Source organism: Mobula hypostoma, chromosome 4 (genome assembly GCF_963921235.1).
Source record: "Mobula hypostoma chromosome 4, sMobHyp1.1, whole genome shotgun sequence".
Classification (NCBI taxonomy): domain Eukaryota; kingdom Metazoa; phylum Chordata; class Chondrichthyes; order Myliobatiformes; family Myliobatidae; genus Mobula; species Mobula hypostoma.
The window spans coordinates 81,822,220-81,839,103 of record NC_086100.1 but is presented as its reverse complement, the minus strand read 5'-3'; the positions used below and the strand labels follow the sequence as shown (position 1 = coordinate 81,839,103).

Genomic DNA, 16,884 nt, shown 5'->3' with positions numbered 1-16,884 from the left:
CTTCTTAGGTTCTTAGTTCAAAGCTTTTGTTTGTAGGTCTCTTTCTTTGGCTACTGCCAATTGTTTGATTATGACTAGGGTAACTGCTTTAAGGTGTATGGCAATTTTAAAAATGTGTTCCTTGCGACATGAATTCAAAGTGTTTTTGTTACAATGAGGGAAAGAACTGGAAAGCAATCCTTTGCATATGCCTTGAAGTGCAAAGACACAAAATCAGTTATGCAGCGCAGAAGGTTAGGGACACCATTGCTATTGGTGCATGGTACTCGTCATGATGTGAGCAGGACTAATAATTCACACCTGGGACCATTACATTATTGTATGCTATTGCTCAGAATGTATGTCAATGTGAAGAATTCTACTGTTAAAAATGCAAAAACTTGTCCAATTAATCCAATTAGGTAAGAATAAACCTTTACTTTCTTCTGGCAGGTCTCAGAATCCATAGAAAATCTTTCTGAACCCTGTGAATCTGAAGGGGAAGATGGTTCAGAGGAAGAATCGCCAGGATCAAGCCAACATTCTCGTGGTGCTCCACCTGGATCCAGTAAGAATGTCATAGAAACACCAACAACAAGTGAGAGAACATTGGAACCTACTAGTACATCTTCAGAGATAACGTTGACAGATCCTGAACTAAAAGTAGAAACAATTGCTGCTTATACTGGTGATCGGGAAAGGCTAGTTGATATATCTGTTGATCCAGAGCTCAGTGCTAGTACCTCTGATACATTGCAGTTGTGTGCAACACAAGTAAGGACTTGTACAGTTTCCTTCTTTAGAGATTCGGAGATACAAAGCAGATCCTCTAGTCCACAGGTGAGAAATGCAGCTGCAGCAGGGACAAAATTAGTTCAAAGTGACATTTCAGAACAAACCTCTGCAGTAACGTTAAACAGCTGTCCCAGTGTGTGCCTTGAGCAAAGAATTTCCCACTCCAGAGCTAGTCATCCTGCTGCTGACACAGAACCTAAACCGGGTGACCTTTCCCCAGAAACCGAATCAGAGGCAAGCAAATTCTCTTCTCTGTCGGAACCACAGGGGGCTGAACTTTCCAATGAAGTTAATTTAGAAAAATGCAGCATTTCTTTTGAAACAAAAGCTCAACATAATATATCCTCTAGTTCAGAAACAGCATCAAGTGTTGCTTTTGATGCATACATTGGTTGTCCTGAGTTGGAATGGGACTCCAGTAAAACTTCTCTGCATACACAAGACCAGATTGCTATTCCCTCTGAAACAGAATCATTGCTAAGTGGGATTTCTTTAGACTTGAGTGTACAGCCAACTGTGTTTTCATCAGAATCACCAGAGCTAGCAAGGATTCCCCCCGATGAACAATCTGAACCTGCTTCAACATGTCTTGGGATACATTATAAATCCGATGGAATTAACCATGATCCAAGTATAATCGTTTTGGCAGAAACAGACTGGTTTTCCTCAAAAAAGGAACAGATTTTACATGAAAATCCTTCAGGAGATACTGAAAACTCCACTGTAGTTTGTCCCGGAACAAGTAATACTCCTCCTGCAGAATCCACGTCAACCCGGACACCACTAGATGTGAACAGATTCAGAAGTGAAATTCCAGAGGGTCTAGAATCTGATATCATTGAAGCTTATCCAGTGGCAGATGAGACTTTGAATGGGATAATATCAAAATTAGAAACATTATGCGCTTCCCAAGATACAAACCAGAAACTAAGTGAAATTTTCTCTGAATCACATTCAAATGCCCTTGAAAGTGGCTGTGAAAGAGGTGAAGACTCTGCAGAATCAAAATCAATCAGATATTCTCAGAGTGTAAGTCCAGATCAAAGTCTAATTCCCAACCAAAGAAAACCAGATTCCACTAAGACAGTTTTAGGATCAAGTGAAAATTTCAGTGCTTTTGAACCTGATCCAACATGCCCTTCTGTGCAAACAAATCAAGATATAAGTGAAATTCTTATTGATGTTGAATCACAAATCCCCACCATTGAGATGAACAATACTTGTGGTGAAATTATATCAGAATCAACCTGGGCTTTCTTCCATCCAGACCAAGATTTAATTGAAATTGCCCCTGAAGTCGAATCACTTTCCACGAAAACAAATCCTGAGACACATGAGATTTTTGCTGGTCTTAAATCAGAGCCCGTCTGGACTTGCCTGGATTCAGAGCAAAACTTAAGTGAAATCCCATTTAAAACTGAACTACAGTGCACAGAGGCAAATGTGGTTTCTGCTGGCCTCATTTTAGATTCAGAATCAGTCTGTGTTTCCCAGGAGACAGACCGAGCTCTGAGTGAAATCCCTTCTGAAACAGAAACGGGCTTTCCTGAGATTTCGCCTGGCATAATATCTGAAATAAATAAAACATCAACCTTGATAAATTCAGAGGTAAAGAGTCTGCCTGGTTTAGATGGTAGGTGTCCAAAGATAGAAACAAGTGATACTGCTCAAGAATTTAAATCCAAAACCTCTTTGGCTTTAATTTGCCCAGTGAGTGAATTAGAGCCTTTTACAGTTTGTGTTGTAAATCAAAAAGACATCAATGGAACAAATACTACCGCTGAACTGAACACTAGTCAGGAAACCTTTCACCAACTGGGATTTGATGTCGAAAGCCAATTAGAGCAGAATGTGGTTTTTCAGGAGTCAAAGGGCTACACAGATGTAAGTGAGATTTCGGAAACCAAGGTAAGCAACCAAGAAGTACATCAAGACCAAAGTGAAATTTCTGCAAGTGGAAAAGTGGACATAAGTGACCCTATTTCGGAAGTAAGATCCACTCATTGTAACTCATTTGAACTGTTACCTGGGGAGACGACTCGGGAAATCCTTTCAGCTTGGCCAGAGACTGGGCAAACTACTTATGAAGAAAGTGTACACAACATCACTGGAGCTAAGCTGGAATCAACATGTTCTTCCATTGAATTTAATGTTGAAGGGAGTGGAGTAGTTCCCCTTGAGACAGGATCTGGGACTACTGAGGAAACAGCAGGAGCAATACAAAGAACAAGAAGTAGTTCCACAGAGAGACATGGAGAAGATTCTGAAGAGGGTAAATTGAAAGTTACGCAGATTTTCTCACAAACTCAAACAGAACCACATGAACATATAATTGAGGGAAAGCAAGGGGATATCACTGATTTAACATCACCAGGAAAGGAGCAAAACGAGAATTTTGACAGAGGTTTTGAGACACATCTGTCAAGTCAGAGGATTAATGAAACACTGGTTTTGAGGGACAGCTATTCACACACAGACCCAGAGGTTAGAAGTATAGAAAAACATGAGATTGACCTTCAAACGGACAAACAAACAAGTATGGCTTCAGTTAATGCAAGGGTTGATTCAGAAAGTCCTCCCAACACCACACCAACTGAGGTTTTCCTTGAGAGGACAATAGAAACTAACAAAATTTATTCTGATGACATTAGTGTCAGAAGGGAGAATGCTTTTGAACTCACTGGCCAGGAAAGTGCACACACGCTTGTGCTGATTGAACAACCTATTAAAGAGTGCAGCAAAACAGACCCAGAAACAGATAAATTGTATTTGGTATTCGAAGCTACCACAGAACAAAACTTAAGGATAAGTAATGTCTCTGGTGAGGAACAAACAGGGGTAGTTGACATTCCTTCTCAAACTAGCATAGAACCAGGTCTTGATTCAGAATCTGAACCAAGAAAGGTTTTTGTTGAAGGATTGTCAATATCAGACACTACTAACACCCTTGAACAGAATAGCACTGCTGAAAAAAATAAAATGGAGATAACTGATGCTGAGCTAGAGCAAACAATCTTTTTTGTTGATAAAGGGTTCAGAGACAATATTGTAGCTCCTGAAAACGGTTTGGAAAACCATCCAATCAGTATTCAAGGTACTGACTCAAAGACAGCTGAACTTCCAGTAGAAGCAAAATTAAAAGACACTGGAATTGCAAACGCAGATGTGCACAGAAAATACATTGGCATACCTGCAGAGGTAGACTCTCTGCAAACTGAAAACACTGACAGCATGGATTATGACAAAATAGTGGATGAACAACAAGCCAATTGTGAAAATGGCAGCCAAGAGACAATTAAATTAGATGGTGAACCTACTGATAGTCCACCAGTTATTTATGATACTGATGGTAACAGTACAACTAGTGAAGAACTAGAGGAAAGGACTTACCCATTTGGAAGTAACAGCAGCTTACATAAAGCACTTCAGAGACAGAGCTCCACAAAAGGAGAAGATCGGTTTGGATCGTTCTCCTCCTTAAACTCCTTCACCGCTTCTTTCAAAAGCTCAAAATTTTCAGTTTTCACTAAAATGGCATCATTTAGGAGAAACAAATCATGGTCACAAGAACATCAAACTGAAAGTACCAACAAAGAGGGGAACAAGAGGCAACAGGTGCGAGATGCGGAAGAGAATAAAATACAAACCAAGAGCAATGCAAATTGTGTCTCAGTGTATAAAGTGCATTACCCAAGCTATAAAATTCATCTGCCTCATCACGTCAAAGATAAGAGTGAACATCCAATTTTGGATGGTTCAGACGAAGACGATGATGTTTTCGAAAGTAGCAGTCCGTTGAACCAAAATGTGAGTAGAGCATTTGGCACTGGTGGACGACAGGATGTAGAAGGTATGGAAGAAGTTCAGAGTGTGGCAGAGATTGGTCATCATTTCCATAGCAGAATCACAGACTCTATGGAGGGAGATGACATTAACACAGAGGATCAAAATACCAAAATAGCTCCCACAACGGATAGCAGTTGTAAAAAGAGCAGAAGTGCCGACAGCCTTAACCTTAGAATGAAACGGGCTTTTGCTAATAAGTCACTCTCCAGTTTCTTTGAAACAAAATCTGGAGAAAAAGAAAGTGCCCATCAGCACTCAAAATCTCACAAGAAATTTGATGGTGATGATGGCAAATCAAGGCACATGTCCTGGAAAAGGTTCATGAGACTAAACGAGTCGGAATCCATAAAGGGATCAAATCCATCGAGCACTTCAAGTACAAGCAGTGGGGAAAGTCAACTCATAAGGACACAGTCTCAAGTGCACAGTGAATATGCAAGGCGGATCTCAATGGATCAGGTTGACAGTGGCCACCCCTTATCACCCTCATCACCTCCGCCAGCTCGGAGGTCATGCAGAGCTCAGTTTTCAAGTTGCTCCCCTGACTCAGATTTTGTTGCAAAACCAGTTGAACAAAGAGGGAAAAGAACATCTCCAAATGGATTGAGACTTGCACTGATGCCCAACAATAATCTGGAAACTGATGATGGTTTCAGAACTACACCAAGTCAGTCCATCCCACACACTTTAATGAATCAGTTAAGCCCTACTTGGAATAGGCCTGGTGTGATTTCCGAATGCTTTGATGGTCCTTTCCCTGCAAGGCCTATGAGTCCTAAACCTCAAAGTCCAAGGTCAAGTTTTCGAAGGAGCTTTCGCTCCAGCAACAGAGGTAGCACTTCGTCGTGGACTTCCTTGGATTCTAGCAGGACAACAGATGGTGCGTTGGAAAGCCCTGAAAGGCCGACAACATCAAAACCAAGAGGAAACCTCCTTCTTTCAGTACAGTCCCTGAATTATGAATGTCAGAAAGAGGACAGTGGAATAAGCAGTCAATCACAGACAAGTCTAAATACGACATCTTCAGTCATTGACATTGCCAAAGATGAGGTGAGTGGTTCAGATATTATTGCATACAATACAGCTATAAAAGCAGCTTTCCAATTACCTTAATAATTGCACATTAATTTCTCCAGCAGTTTGTTTTTTTTGCACATCTCTTAAGTATTCAATATGAAACTACTTGCTCTCTTAATGTGCCAGTACAGAAAAACTTAGTATTGTTAAAAACCAAGATCCAGATCTTGTTGCTTTACACATAAGCTATTGAAAATAGGCAGGGTGGGAGTCAGGCAGAGCAGGCCATAACCCTGCCCAGCTAATTAGTTTTATAGATTCTTCACCAAGTCCAAAGTCACTTGTTTCTGGGGTGGAACCTGATATTTCTGGGTCTACTTGTGCCTCTCCCAACATTTGACAAGGTACAAAGTGTGGTTCACCTTTGCCACCAGATACAATTTCCAGCTCAGTCATGCATGGAACAATGAAGCATTAACCAGGGAATAAGTTTTCATTGGATAGTAGTGGCTTCTGTGAACATCTAATTCTCTATAAACAAAAGCACAAGTGACTTTCTTCATTGTTAGATAATCTAGCAGTTTTCCACTTGTTACCCTATAATTGTCCTGGAAAGAGTCATCTCTGTTTCTCCCTGATGAAGAGCATATTGACCAGTTCCAGTTTTAGATCTGACCAAATTATTGCTAAGAGTTCCTTCCTTGTGAAAAATGATAATCATCTTGTTGGAAAAATTGGCGTAAAATAGATCTTTACTTTTTTTGGTATTATAAATCCTTTCTGGGGACAAATTCAGAACGACTTTCCATGAAGAACTGTGTAAAATTCTCACTAGAATGCTCAGTATTTGTCAATATGTTTGGAATGATTCTGACTAAACCATGAGGCAGGTACCCAGCCTTAAACTGTTCTAAGATTATCATGATCTATAAACACTAATACTATTCTTTTACATAGACCATAGAATACTACAGCACAGTACAGACCCTCAGCCCATGATGTGGTGCTGACCTTTTAACCTACACTAAGATCAATCTAACCCTTCTCCCCTACATAGCCCACCATTTTTTTCTCATCCATGTGCCTATCTAAGAGTTTCTTAAATGTCCCTAATGTATCTGCATCTACCACGATTCATGGCAGGATATTTCATGCATTCACCACTCACTGTGTAAAGAAGTTACCTCTGACATCTCCCCTATACTTTCTATCAATCACCTTAACATTAAAGCCCCTCATATTAGACATTTCTGCCCTGGGAAAAAGTTTCTGGCTATTCATACAATCTATGCCTCTATCAAGCCACCTCGCATTCTCCTTTGCTGCTAAGAGTGAAGCCCTATCTTGCTCAACTTATCCTGGTGAGACATGTCCTCTGGTCCAGACGGCATCCTAGTAAATCTCCACTGCACCCTCCCTAAAGCTGTTATATCCAATGAGGTGACTAGAACTGAACTCTATATTCCAATCTGTGTTCTAACCAGGTTTTTATAGAGTTGCAATGTTACCTAGTGGCTCTTGAACTCCCTCCAGAGACTAATGAAGGCCAAAATACCATACACCTTCTTAACCACCCTATCGATTTCTACCCAATTTCAATTGGAATGGAACAACTAAGGAAGCTTTATATGGCTTAATTTCAAAATGCCAAGCTTAAACTAAAGATAGCTGCTTTTTATATGTATTGTAAATCGCAATGACATACTATATGAAAAATATAGATGATATTTGATTTTGAAATGGTGAATCTACCACCTACTGGCCAATAGTAGCAAATGCAGAGATTTCTGGATTACCTTTGGGTCATTATTGATTTTTTTTAAAGCAAACTCTTTGTATTTATATACGTCCATTGTAACATATAACATGCCCTGAATTTTGTGGTCTGCCACAAGCTACCCACACCTGCATACCCTTTCTTATTCTCCAATAGGAACAAAGGGACATAATCAGCTTCAATCCTCGTGGCAAGTTCTATTGCCATGTAAATATACTTGTGAGGGAGGTGGAGACAGAGAAACCCAACCCATGGAAATGATAATTAAACCTTGGGAACCTGTAAGCTATATCTACATGTTTATCCAACTGTCAAAATTATAGAGAAAGTTTGTGAAAACTTTAAAAACAATTGAAATGTGAAAATATTTATCAAGCTATTAAACTAAGTAAAAAAGAACAAAACATTTAATAAATTGTTGAAAAGGAAACAAAAGCATTTAAAACTATTTAAATAAGTTCAATTAAAAAATAATCTAAAGACAGCAAATGTGCCTTAATACTTTTGTGGGTTGTTCAGATAGATTGTCCACTGTCAATGATTGGCAATTTCCCCGGCTTTGTGCTCCATCAATAGACTCCATGTGTTGGTACAAAGTTTGAAAAATGCCAATAGTTAGATAGTTCAAGACTTCCATATTTCACACTCTCACTTAGCATGTGAGAATCTGAATCTTCCTGGAATTTCCATGAAGAAAGGCAAACAGCGGTCTATGAAGCCTTCAGTACTTCTTTGCAAAATCCGCCCTTCAGTGTAAGTGGTACATAGCGTTCAGCATGGTTTTCATGTCTAATAACGAGTGGATAAAATTATTGGGTCAAGGTGGAGGGGAACCCTTGCATATGGCCATCTTTAAATACTTTAAAGCAATATCAAATTAGTTGAATTCCAGAAAAAAAGTTTTATTGTACTCACTTACTCTGGGCATAGACAGCTATTCCTGATAAAACTTTTCACATTCTGGTTCTGATATGCATGGAATTAAACAGTGCCAAGAATTAAACTGAACTAATTTGACACCACATTAACAATCCATTATGCAGGTTTTGAAGCCTAAAATGAGTTCATGAGCATCAATCCCCACACTTTTTTTTATTGTAGTTGATATTGGTTGCTATTGATATTTGACCTATCAATCCTCAATTTTATCAAGTGTACGATGAAATAAATAACTTGATGCATGCTTGAGGCAAAGCAAATAATGTCCTAAAATAACATGATGGATAACACACAATGCTCATCCAATAAAATTTATCCATTGTTATCTGCTCTTGGTAGATGAATTCTCCTCTAAAGTTCCTGCACCTTCAAATGTCTCCACTTTAGAGTAACATTTGTCAGACCCACTTCAAGATGAGTTAAACATGACAGTGAAACGTATCTCAAAAACTTGCAAGAACTTCATAAAGAGAATACAGATTACTACAAGTCCAAATAAATTTATTGTCATTCATAACAATTGAACCAAACTTGTTTAAAACCACAATTACTCTTCAGGATTGAGATTAGCTTAATATTACTTCAGTAGTGACTGTAACATTTAACAAAGGGCTCGCTCTTGAAATACTTTGTATCTCTGAACATTTTTCTCAGAAAGAAATGCCTGTCAATTTTTCTTGATTTGATGTCTGTTGAGAGAGGGGGAAGAGGTCTTGACACATTTGCAAGCCAGACGTTTCTGTGGATGATTATAATGCCTGTTTTATTCACCTGCTAAACCTTAAACAAGAAGAATGTTAAGTTCTGATATTCTGATTTTCCTGAAGGCCAGGAAAGTGATCATGCTGCCAGTGGCCCTATGTTCCATTGCTATATCACATGTCCTCATGTTCATTCCTTAAATGTTTGTGTCTGACACATTTCTCTACCCGGCACTGCCACACAGGAAGTAAGTAAGCATCCAAACCAGCCAACACAGGAGATGAACCCAACTGCTTCAGCGGTCCTGAGGAGCCATCAGCAGAGCCACCTGCGGCAGCGCCCCTTCTCAGACAGCGGACAGATGGCCTGGCTACATGGTTGCACTGAGCAAGAAGCGAAATGTAAACTAGACAGTGAGGATGACATGGAAGAGTTATGCTTACCATCTTACAAGCGATGCAGCTCAGATGAGTTGCTGCAGGAAGAAGCAAGGAAGAGGCGGAGGAAGTTGATTGCAGATGTAAAGAACAGCAGAAAACATCATGGCAGGACCAACGCTGAGACTCGCAATGAAGTAAGATAACGCATCAAGTCCTCTGAAGTACTGTGAGCTGTGAAGTACATTTACACCTTCATCTTCTTCTCCTAGCTCTGTGTCTCTGGATGCCTCACTTCACAAACTGTCCTCTCAATCATTTGTGTTCTGCATTACTATCACTTCATGGTTGGCTCTGGCTCTCTAGTCTTGAGGTATTACTGTCTTTTCAACATTATGAACAGTTCACTTGATCTTCAAAAGTGCATTGCAAATTGGTAATAAGTAATAGCAGGCAGCATGTGCCACACATTGAGAATGTATAAGTGTTACTTGCTCCCAAAAGGATTTTGTGTAATTCCAATGACTTATTATCTTGCATAGTGTGCATTTGGGAACTGACTTCCAATGAATCTCCTTATTCTTGTTCCCTTTTCTGTCTTCCCTTCACCAACCATTGTGTGGATATGGTGTTACAATTGACTAGAAAGATGTATTTTCATGACCCAGTTTGGGGCTATCAGTTTGTTCCTGATTATACAGAGTAATGGTGTAATTTATTGTGTTTGGTGATTTCCTCTGTTTATTATTCAAAGTCAAATTGTTAAAATGGTCCTTTATAGAATGTTTAGAGCCTGACTTGAAATAACAAGTGAGAGAAATTTCCACAAAATGATTACCCGTGTCACTGTGCACAGCAATTAGAGATACCCTTGCCACATACTTCCAACAATTCATCATATTTGTTTGTTTATTTATTTATTGCAGGGGTTCCCAAACTATAGTCTATAGACCCCTTGCTTAATGGCATTGATCCATGGCATAAAAAAGGTTGGGAGCCCCTGATTTATTGAGACACAGTACAGACCCTCCCAGCCCTTCAAACCGCACCGGCCAGCCACCCCTGATTTATCCCTAGTCTAATCACGGGACAATTATTATGACCAATTAACCCACCAACCGGTGCGTCTTTGGACTGTGGGTGGAAATTGGAGCATCTGGAGGAAACCCGCATGGTCATAGGGAGAAGGTACAAACTCCTTACAGACAGTGGCGCGAATTGAACCTGGGCTGCTGGTACTGTAAAATGTTGTGTTAACCACTACACTACTGTACCACCCAAAACCATCTACTTTTCATTTTATTTTTGTTGTCAATTACCTCCTTTACCCTGTCCCTCCCTTCCTACAGCATGGGGCATAACCAAATAGTAATATTAAATCTGAAATCATCTTTCATTTACAATTCACTTAAGCAAATTTAATCTGTTCTTTCTTTTCTTGAGGGTGCAGAGGAAGTAAAGTATTTCATAATGCAACATTCTATAACTTGATGTATTCCCACTTTCGTACTTATTTCATTTCTTGGCTTTTTCTGTGACTACTTACCTTTGTCTAAAGATTACTAAAAATCCTTCCAGTCATAATATACTTGACACCTGGAAAAGAGTGCCTACTCACCATATCTACTAGAAGTGTAGTATGTACACCACTCTTAATCTTTGAGGATAGCGAAAGGATCATTTCATAAGTGTTAAATTATTCATATAGACTCACTTTAACAATGTCAATTGTAAAGTTTTGCTATTAAAAATATTATCTTTGTTTCACTATCATTTCCATCATTTTGATAAGTGCGCTTAATATTTGGTCTGTCTGTGTATCAAATATCAGTTTGGGTGAATGGAATGTTTGATATCTAATGAGAAATCAAACATCATTTATGCTCAGATTTGTACAAGACTGAACTAGACAATTCAATTACACTGAATTCTTTATCTTTTTCCCTAGGTTGGAATGAGATTTCCCTATCTGCCACCTCTCTCTGCTACCTTCAAAAACATACCCCTGAGATTTCTTACCTTATCCCAGAGCACACCAACAGGACTGGACTGTCTAGGGTATAAACACTGGATGGAAACTTCAGGTACGTAATCCAAGATGATTTAGTGATTGATTTTCCCTTGAACAAATGCAACACGTTTGAAAACAATCAGCGCTCTGAATACCTCTTTAAAGTAAAGTACTTGTCCCAATTTGTCTAATTCACAATGTTTGACCTGTAGCTTGGACGCTATCTCAGCAAAATATACAGTACCAAATGCACACCCATTCCAGCCTATGGATCTGAAGAATGTTGTACAACTAAAAATAAATTTCCGGACAGAACTAATGATTTAGTCACCTCAAAATGCTGGGTATTTCAGTGTGGAATTCTTCTCTTCAAGTTCTAGTTCAAATTTAGTTGTCAGTCAACCATATGCATGTATACTGCCAAACGAAACAGTGTTCCTCTGGGGCCAAGTTTCAAAACACAGTTCTTACAATCACTATGTACTGTGAAGTACTATGAAGTGTGGGGATTGGAGTTAGGGGGATTATGAAGTGTGGGGATTGGAGTTAGGGGGATTATGAAGTGTGGGGATTAGAGTTAGGGGTACTATGAAGTGTGGGGATTAGAGTTAGGGGTATTATGAAGTGTGAGGATTGGAGTTAGGGGTATTATGAAGTGTGGGGATTGGATTTAGGGGTATTATGAAGTGTAGGGATTGGAGTTTGGGGTATTATGAAGTGTATGGATTGGAGTTAGGGGTATCATGGAGTGTAGGGATTGGAGTTAGGGGTATTATGAAGTTTAGGGATTGGATTTAGGGGTATTATGAAGTTTAGGAAATGGAGCATGGAGAATTATGAAGAGTAGGGATTGGAGTTAGGGGTATTATGAAGGGTAAGGATTGGAGTTAGGAGTATCATGGAGTGTAGGGATTGGAGTTAGGAGTATTATGAAGTTTAGGGATTGGATTTAGGGGTATTATGAAGTTTAGGAAATGGAGCCTAGAGAATTATGAAGTGTAGGAATTGGAGTTTGGAGTATTATGAAGTTTAGGAATTGGAGTTAGGGGTATTATGAAGGGTAAGGATTGGAGTTAGGAGTCTTATGAAGTGTAGGGATTGGAGTTAGTGGTATTATGAAGGGTAAGGATTTGTGTTATCATGAAAAACAAAGAAGCATGAGAAAATCTAAGTGATCTTGTTCTAATGAGACATTGATATCCTCATGCACTTTTGTGTCTATTTAGATTATGTGGGTGTTGACTGGATGCGTTAATATGACATCTGGTGCAAATTGAGTAGATACATTATGACATCAAGCAGCACATAATGCTGATTTGACATTACAATGCCATTTTGAAGATCATCACTTCAGCTAGAACCCCCTTTTAACTCTGCAGAACTGAAGATACCTGAAGCAGCAGGAATGATTCTTCTCTTGTGCATCTCAGAAAATCATCAACTGCTTGCAAGTTGCTCACTGATTTTTATTCAGTATTTTCTGATACAAGAGTGTGGTTGTATTTGCGAGATCCTTACATTTGCTCCATAGGATCCATAGCATTGTGTGACTGCGACTTGCTCTGAAATTCTACAAGAAACTGAAGTTATAAGACATGGCTACTATACCAGAAACACCCCATGGAGTACACCATGACTGGAAGACTGAGCAGAGGGCTTGCAGGGTAGCATAAAATGTTGTAAGAGAGAGAGGATGGTCTTCTGTGTGGAGGCTGTATATGCCTATGGTATTTAGGGAGTAATTCTCATCCCTGAACCTCAGTATATGAGATGACTAGTGTTTGGTGAGGTTTGCCTCTTTGAGATCAGCTGTAATACTGCATCCACGCCTGCAAATGCATTCCAAGTGCCTGCCGAGATAACATAACAAAGGACCTTTATGTGCTTAGATGGAGCCACCTTGTGTAAGATAGATCAACGAACCTGTAGGTTCATAGAGCCTCTGTACTGACTCAGTATATAGAGGAAACACACATAGGTTTGGATTTGGCAGGCTTTCCCACAGCAAAACTTCTTTCAGTTAGACAATAGACAATAGACAATAGACAATAGGTGCAGGAGTAGGCCATTCAGCCCATCGAGCCAGCACCACCATTCACTGAGATGGCATGACCGGAAGGGATTTCAGAGTCTAGGTGGTGTGTGACCAATTGTAGTTAAAGGTCAATATTGTGGTAGCAGTCATAGTGCCTCATTCTCCTGCAGTGTACTATCATTTGACAACCTACAGCAGATAAGGGCTAAATGCGGATGACAGGAGCAATGACTCTGGCATTCAAGCCCATGTAAGGACTGTTGTTTTGCTGAATCTACAGCTCTGTCCTCTGGACTGTTCTGGAGGAGCGCTATAATACTCAGGACAGTTCTGTGCTCTGGACTGTTCTGGAGGAATCCTGTAATTCTCAGGACAGCTCTGTGCTCCAGACTGTTCTGGAGGAACCCTATAATACTCTGGACAGCTCTGTGTTCTGGACTGTTCTGGAAAAATCCTGTAATTCTCAGGACAGCTCTGTGCTCCGGACTGTTCTGGAGGAGCCTTGTATTCCCCAGGACAGCTCCATCCTCTGGACTGTTCTGGAGGAACCCTATAATACTCAAGAGAGCAGTGGCTTGGAGTTATTGAGTACCACTACACAATCTTGAGAACGCAGCAGGCACAAGAGGAGAAAGGGATAGGAGAAAGGCAATTTTCCAATGCCATTCTGATGAGGTTGCTCCTGAATAACTTGTCTACCTGTGATGCCAGTAAACACATTACTAATGTTCCATTCATGTACAATCCCACAATTTTCCATTGTTGTTGATAATTACAGTAACTGCGTATCAGCCACACATCAAACTGAACACATTGCTACAGACTCCCTCCCCCTCCCGGCAACTGCAAGTTTTTTCACATGATACCACCTGTAGGAGCCATGTATCTGTTCTCTATCTGCACTGTATTCTGTGCTGCGTATTTATGACATTCATTATGGTAACTGGTCTCATGAGTGGGGTCATGGTAAAAATGAAGAGAATAAGTTATGTATTCTTGCTTATTTCATAGCAGTTTATAGCTTGGGACCAGTGGAGGTCATGTCTTTTGCTGACCGCTGAGTAACGATTGGTTTATACTTAGGTATGCTTAAGTCATCGCTTCAAGGTTGTATGTTTGCTATTTGCCAGTAAAGGATTGAACTTTTGGAGCTATCAATGGAACCGGGCTGCCTCATGCAAGTATAACAACTCTGTAGCGATCGCAGGCTAGTGGTGATTGTTTGGTTTTGGTTTTGCGGCTACACCACCTGTATCATACATGTGTTTCATTTTATCAGATACAACGGTAATATTATCATTCACAGTTTGATCTGTATTTAAGAAACAGAGGAGCAGTGTTTGGGATAGGTGACCCCAAATTAACTCAAAATAACCTTCATCACCTTCTTAAGTAGTCCAATAGGCTTGAAAAAGACTTGCTCCAACTCTGGTTCTGTGGATTCTCAGGTCATTAGGAGAAGTGTAGACTCTTCCACACATTGGCAGGTGAGCCCTTTGTTGATGGACTCCTTTTTCTGCTTTTGCACAGACTCTTTATCCCCCCAGAGCTTGGAATTGGGTTTCTCAATATCATCACAGAATTAGGGAAAGATGTTGCATTTCTTAAAGAAAACTTTGAGCACATCCACAAATCTTTTCTTCTGTCCATCTGAAAATCTCCTCCCACAACAGCTCAGAACAGAGTCTCTGTTTCTGGAGTCTGGACAGGTAAATTCAGTATGCTCAAGCCTGTAATTGTGCTGCAGTTTTTCAGAAACATTTTATTAGCAGTGATGTACCTATAGGTGGCACACTGTAGCCAAAGATCATCTAACTGATTCTAAAGTAGCTTTGTCGACATCCTACTCAAAGTGGCATATAAATCTCATGCACAATGCTTCTTAGATTTTCCTGAATTGCTTTGCAGTCATTTTAAATCAGCAGTAGTCAAATAAAGGACAGTTAGATAGCAAGAAGGTGAGCTGGTAAATGAGAAGACTTTCTCCTTTAAACTACGAGTTACAAGGGGGGTGGGAACCATTCAAACTGTGTCGCTGGTGTTGAGAACCAGAGCGCCAGAGCAGATTGTGGAGTGGTTGTTGGGAAAGATATTGTTAAGCCCACATACAAAGTCAGGAATCGAAAGGTTGTGCGTGGTGGGACTAATGTTCTGAGTTTAGTACAGTGGGTCCTCCTTATCCATGAGGGATTGGTTCCAAGACCCCCCGCGGATACCAAACAATGCGGATGCTCAAGTCCCCTATTTAACCTGTCTCAGTGCGGGTGGACTTTAGGACCCAGGGCAGCACAGGACCCGCCGCCCGCAGTGTTTTTGTTCCGTTGACTTATAATACCTAATACAATGTAAATACTATGTAAATAGTTGTTATACTGTATTGTTTAGGGAATAATGACAAGAAAAAAAGTCTGTACATGTTCAGTACAGACGCAACCATCGTAGCTCTTCTGGGAACGCTGATATTGCCTCGGAATCAGCCGATGTCGATTCTCCCGTGATCTTTAAGTTCTTGAGGCTGTAGCGCTTTACATAGTCAGCCAGCCATCCCTAGCACTAACACTTCCACAAATTTCGGCTTCTTTCTGCCTTATTGTACGAATGCTCGATTCGTTCGTACCGACCTTACGGCTCAGTTCAGAATGCGACATGCCACTTTTCAAAAGATCTAATATTTCTAATTTCTCGGCGAGAGATAGCACTTTACGTTCCCTCTTAGCCTTTGAGGAATTGCTTTGACCACATAATTGCTTTTTAGGAGCCATTTTTTCACAGAAACAAGGTTGTGAACGAACGAGACGCGAGGCGAACAACGAGTGCTGGAGAGAGACCCTCCGGGTTTTCCCGATTCGCGGTTGGTTGAATTCGCGCATGCGGAACTCGCGGATAAGGAGGGCCAACTGTATATTCCAATGCAAGGAGCGTTGTAGGAAAGGCAGGTGAGCTTAGGGCGTGGATCAGCACATGGACTTATGACATTGTAGGTATTAATGAGACTCAGTTGCACGAGGATCTGGACTGCCGGTCCAGCTCAGTGTTCTGGGGTTCTGCTGTTTTAGACGGGATAGAGTGGGAAGGATTAAAAGGGGGAGGGTGGCATTACTCATCAGGGAAAGTGTCACAGTTGTGCTCAGACAGGGCAGACTGGAGAACTCCTCTACTGAGCCTATACAGATGGAACTGAGGAATAGGAAAGGAATGACCACGATATTGGGATTGTTTTATAAACCACCCAACAGTCAGTTTGTGATTTAGAGGAGCAAATTTATAGAGAGAGCACAGGCAGTTGCAAGAAACAAGGTTGTGATAGTAGCAGATTTTACCTTTCCACATATTGGCTGGGACTCACATACAGTGAAAGGGCTGTATGGGATACAGTTTGTCAAATAGGTTCAGGAAAGTTTCCTTC

General features: G+C 40.4%; 1 protein-coding gene across 1 annotated transcript in view; it reads left to right on the top strand.

Annotated features, from left to right (window-relative positions):
* The window catches only part of LOC134345421 (uncharacterized), a 518,220-nt gene that overhangs the window by 333,319 nt on the left and 168,017 nt on the right, over positions 1 to 16,884 (top strand). Inside the window, 3 exon segments of the mRNA XM_063046052.1 lie at positions 433 to 5,670; positions 9,300 to 9,629; positions 11,381 to 11,516. Of these exon segments, the coding sequence (XP_062902122.1) occupies positions 433 to 5,670; positions 9,300 to 9,629; positions 11,381 to 11,516 (5,704 nt within the window).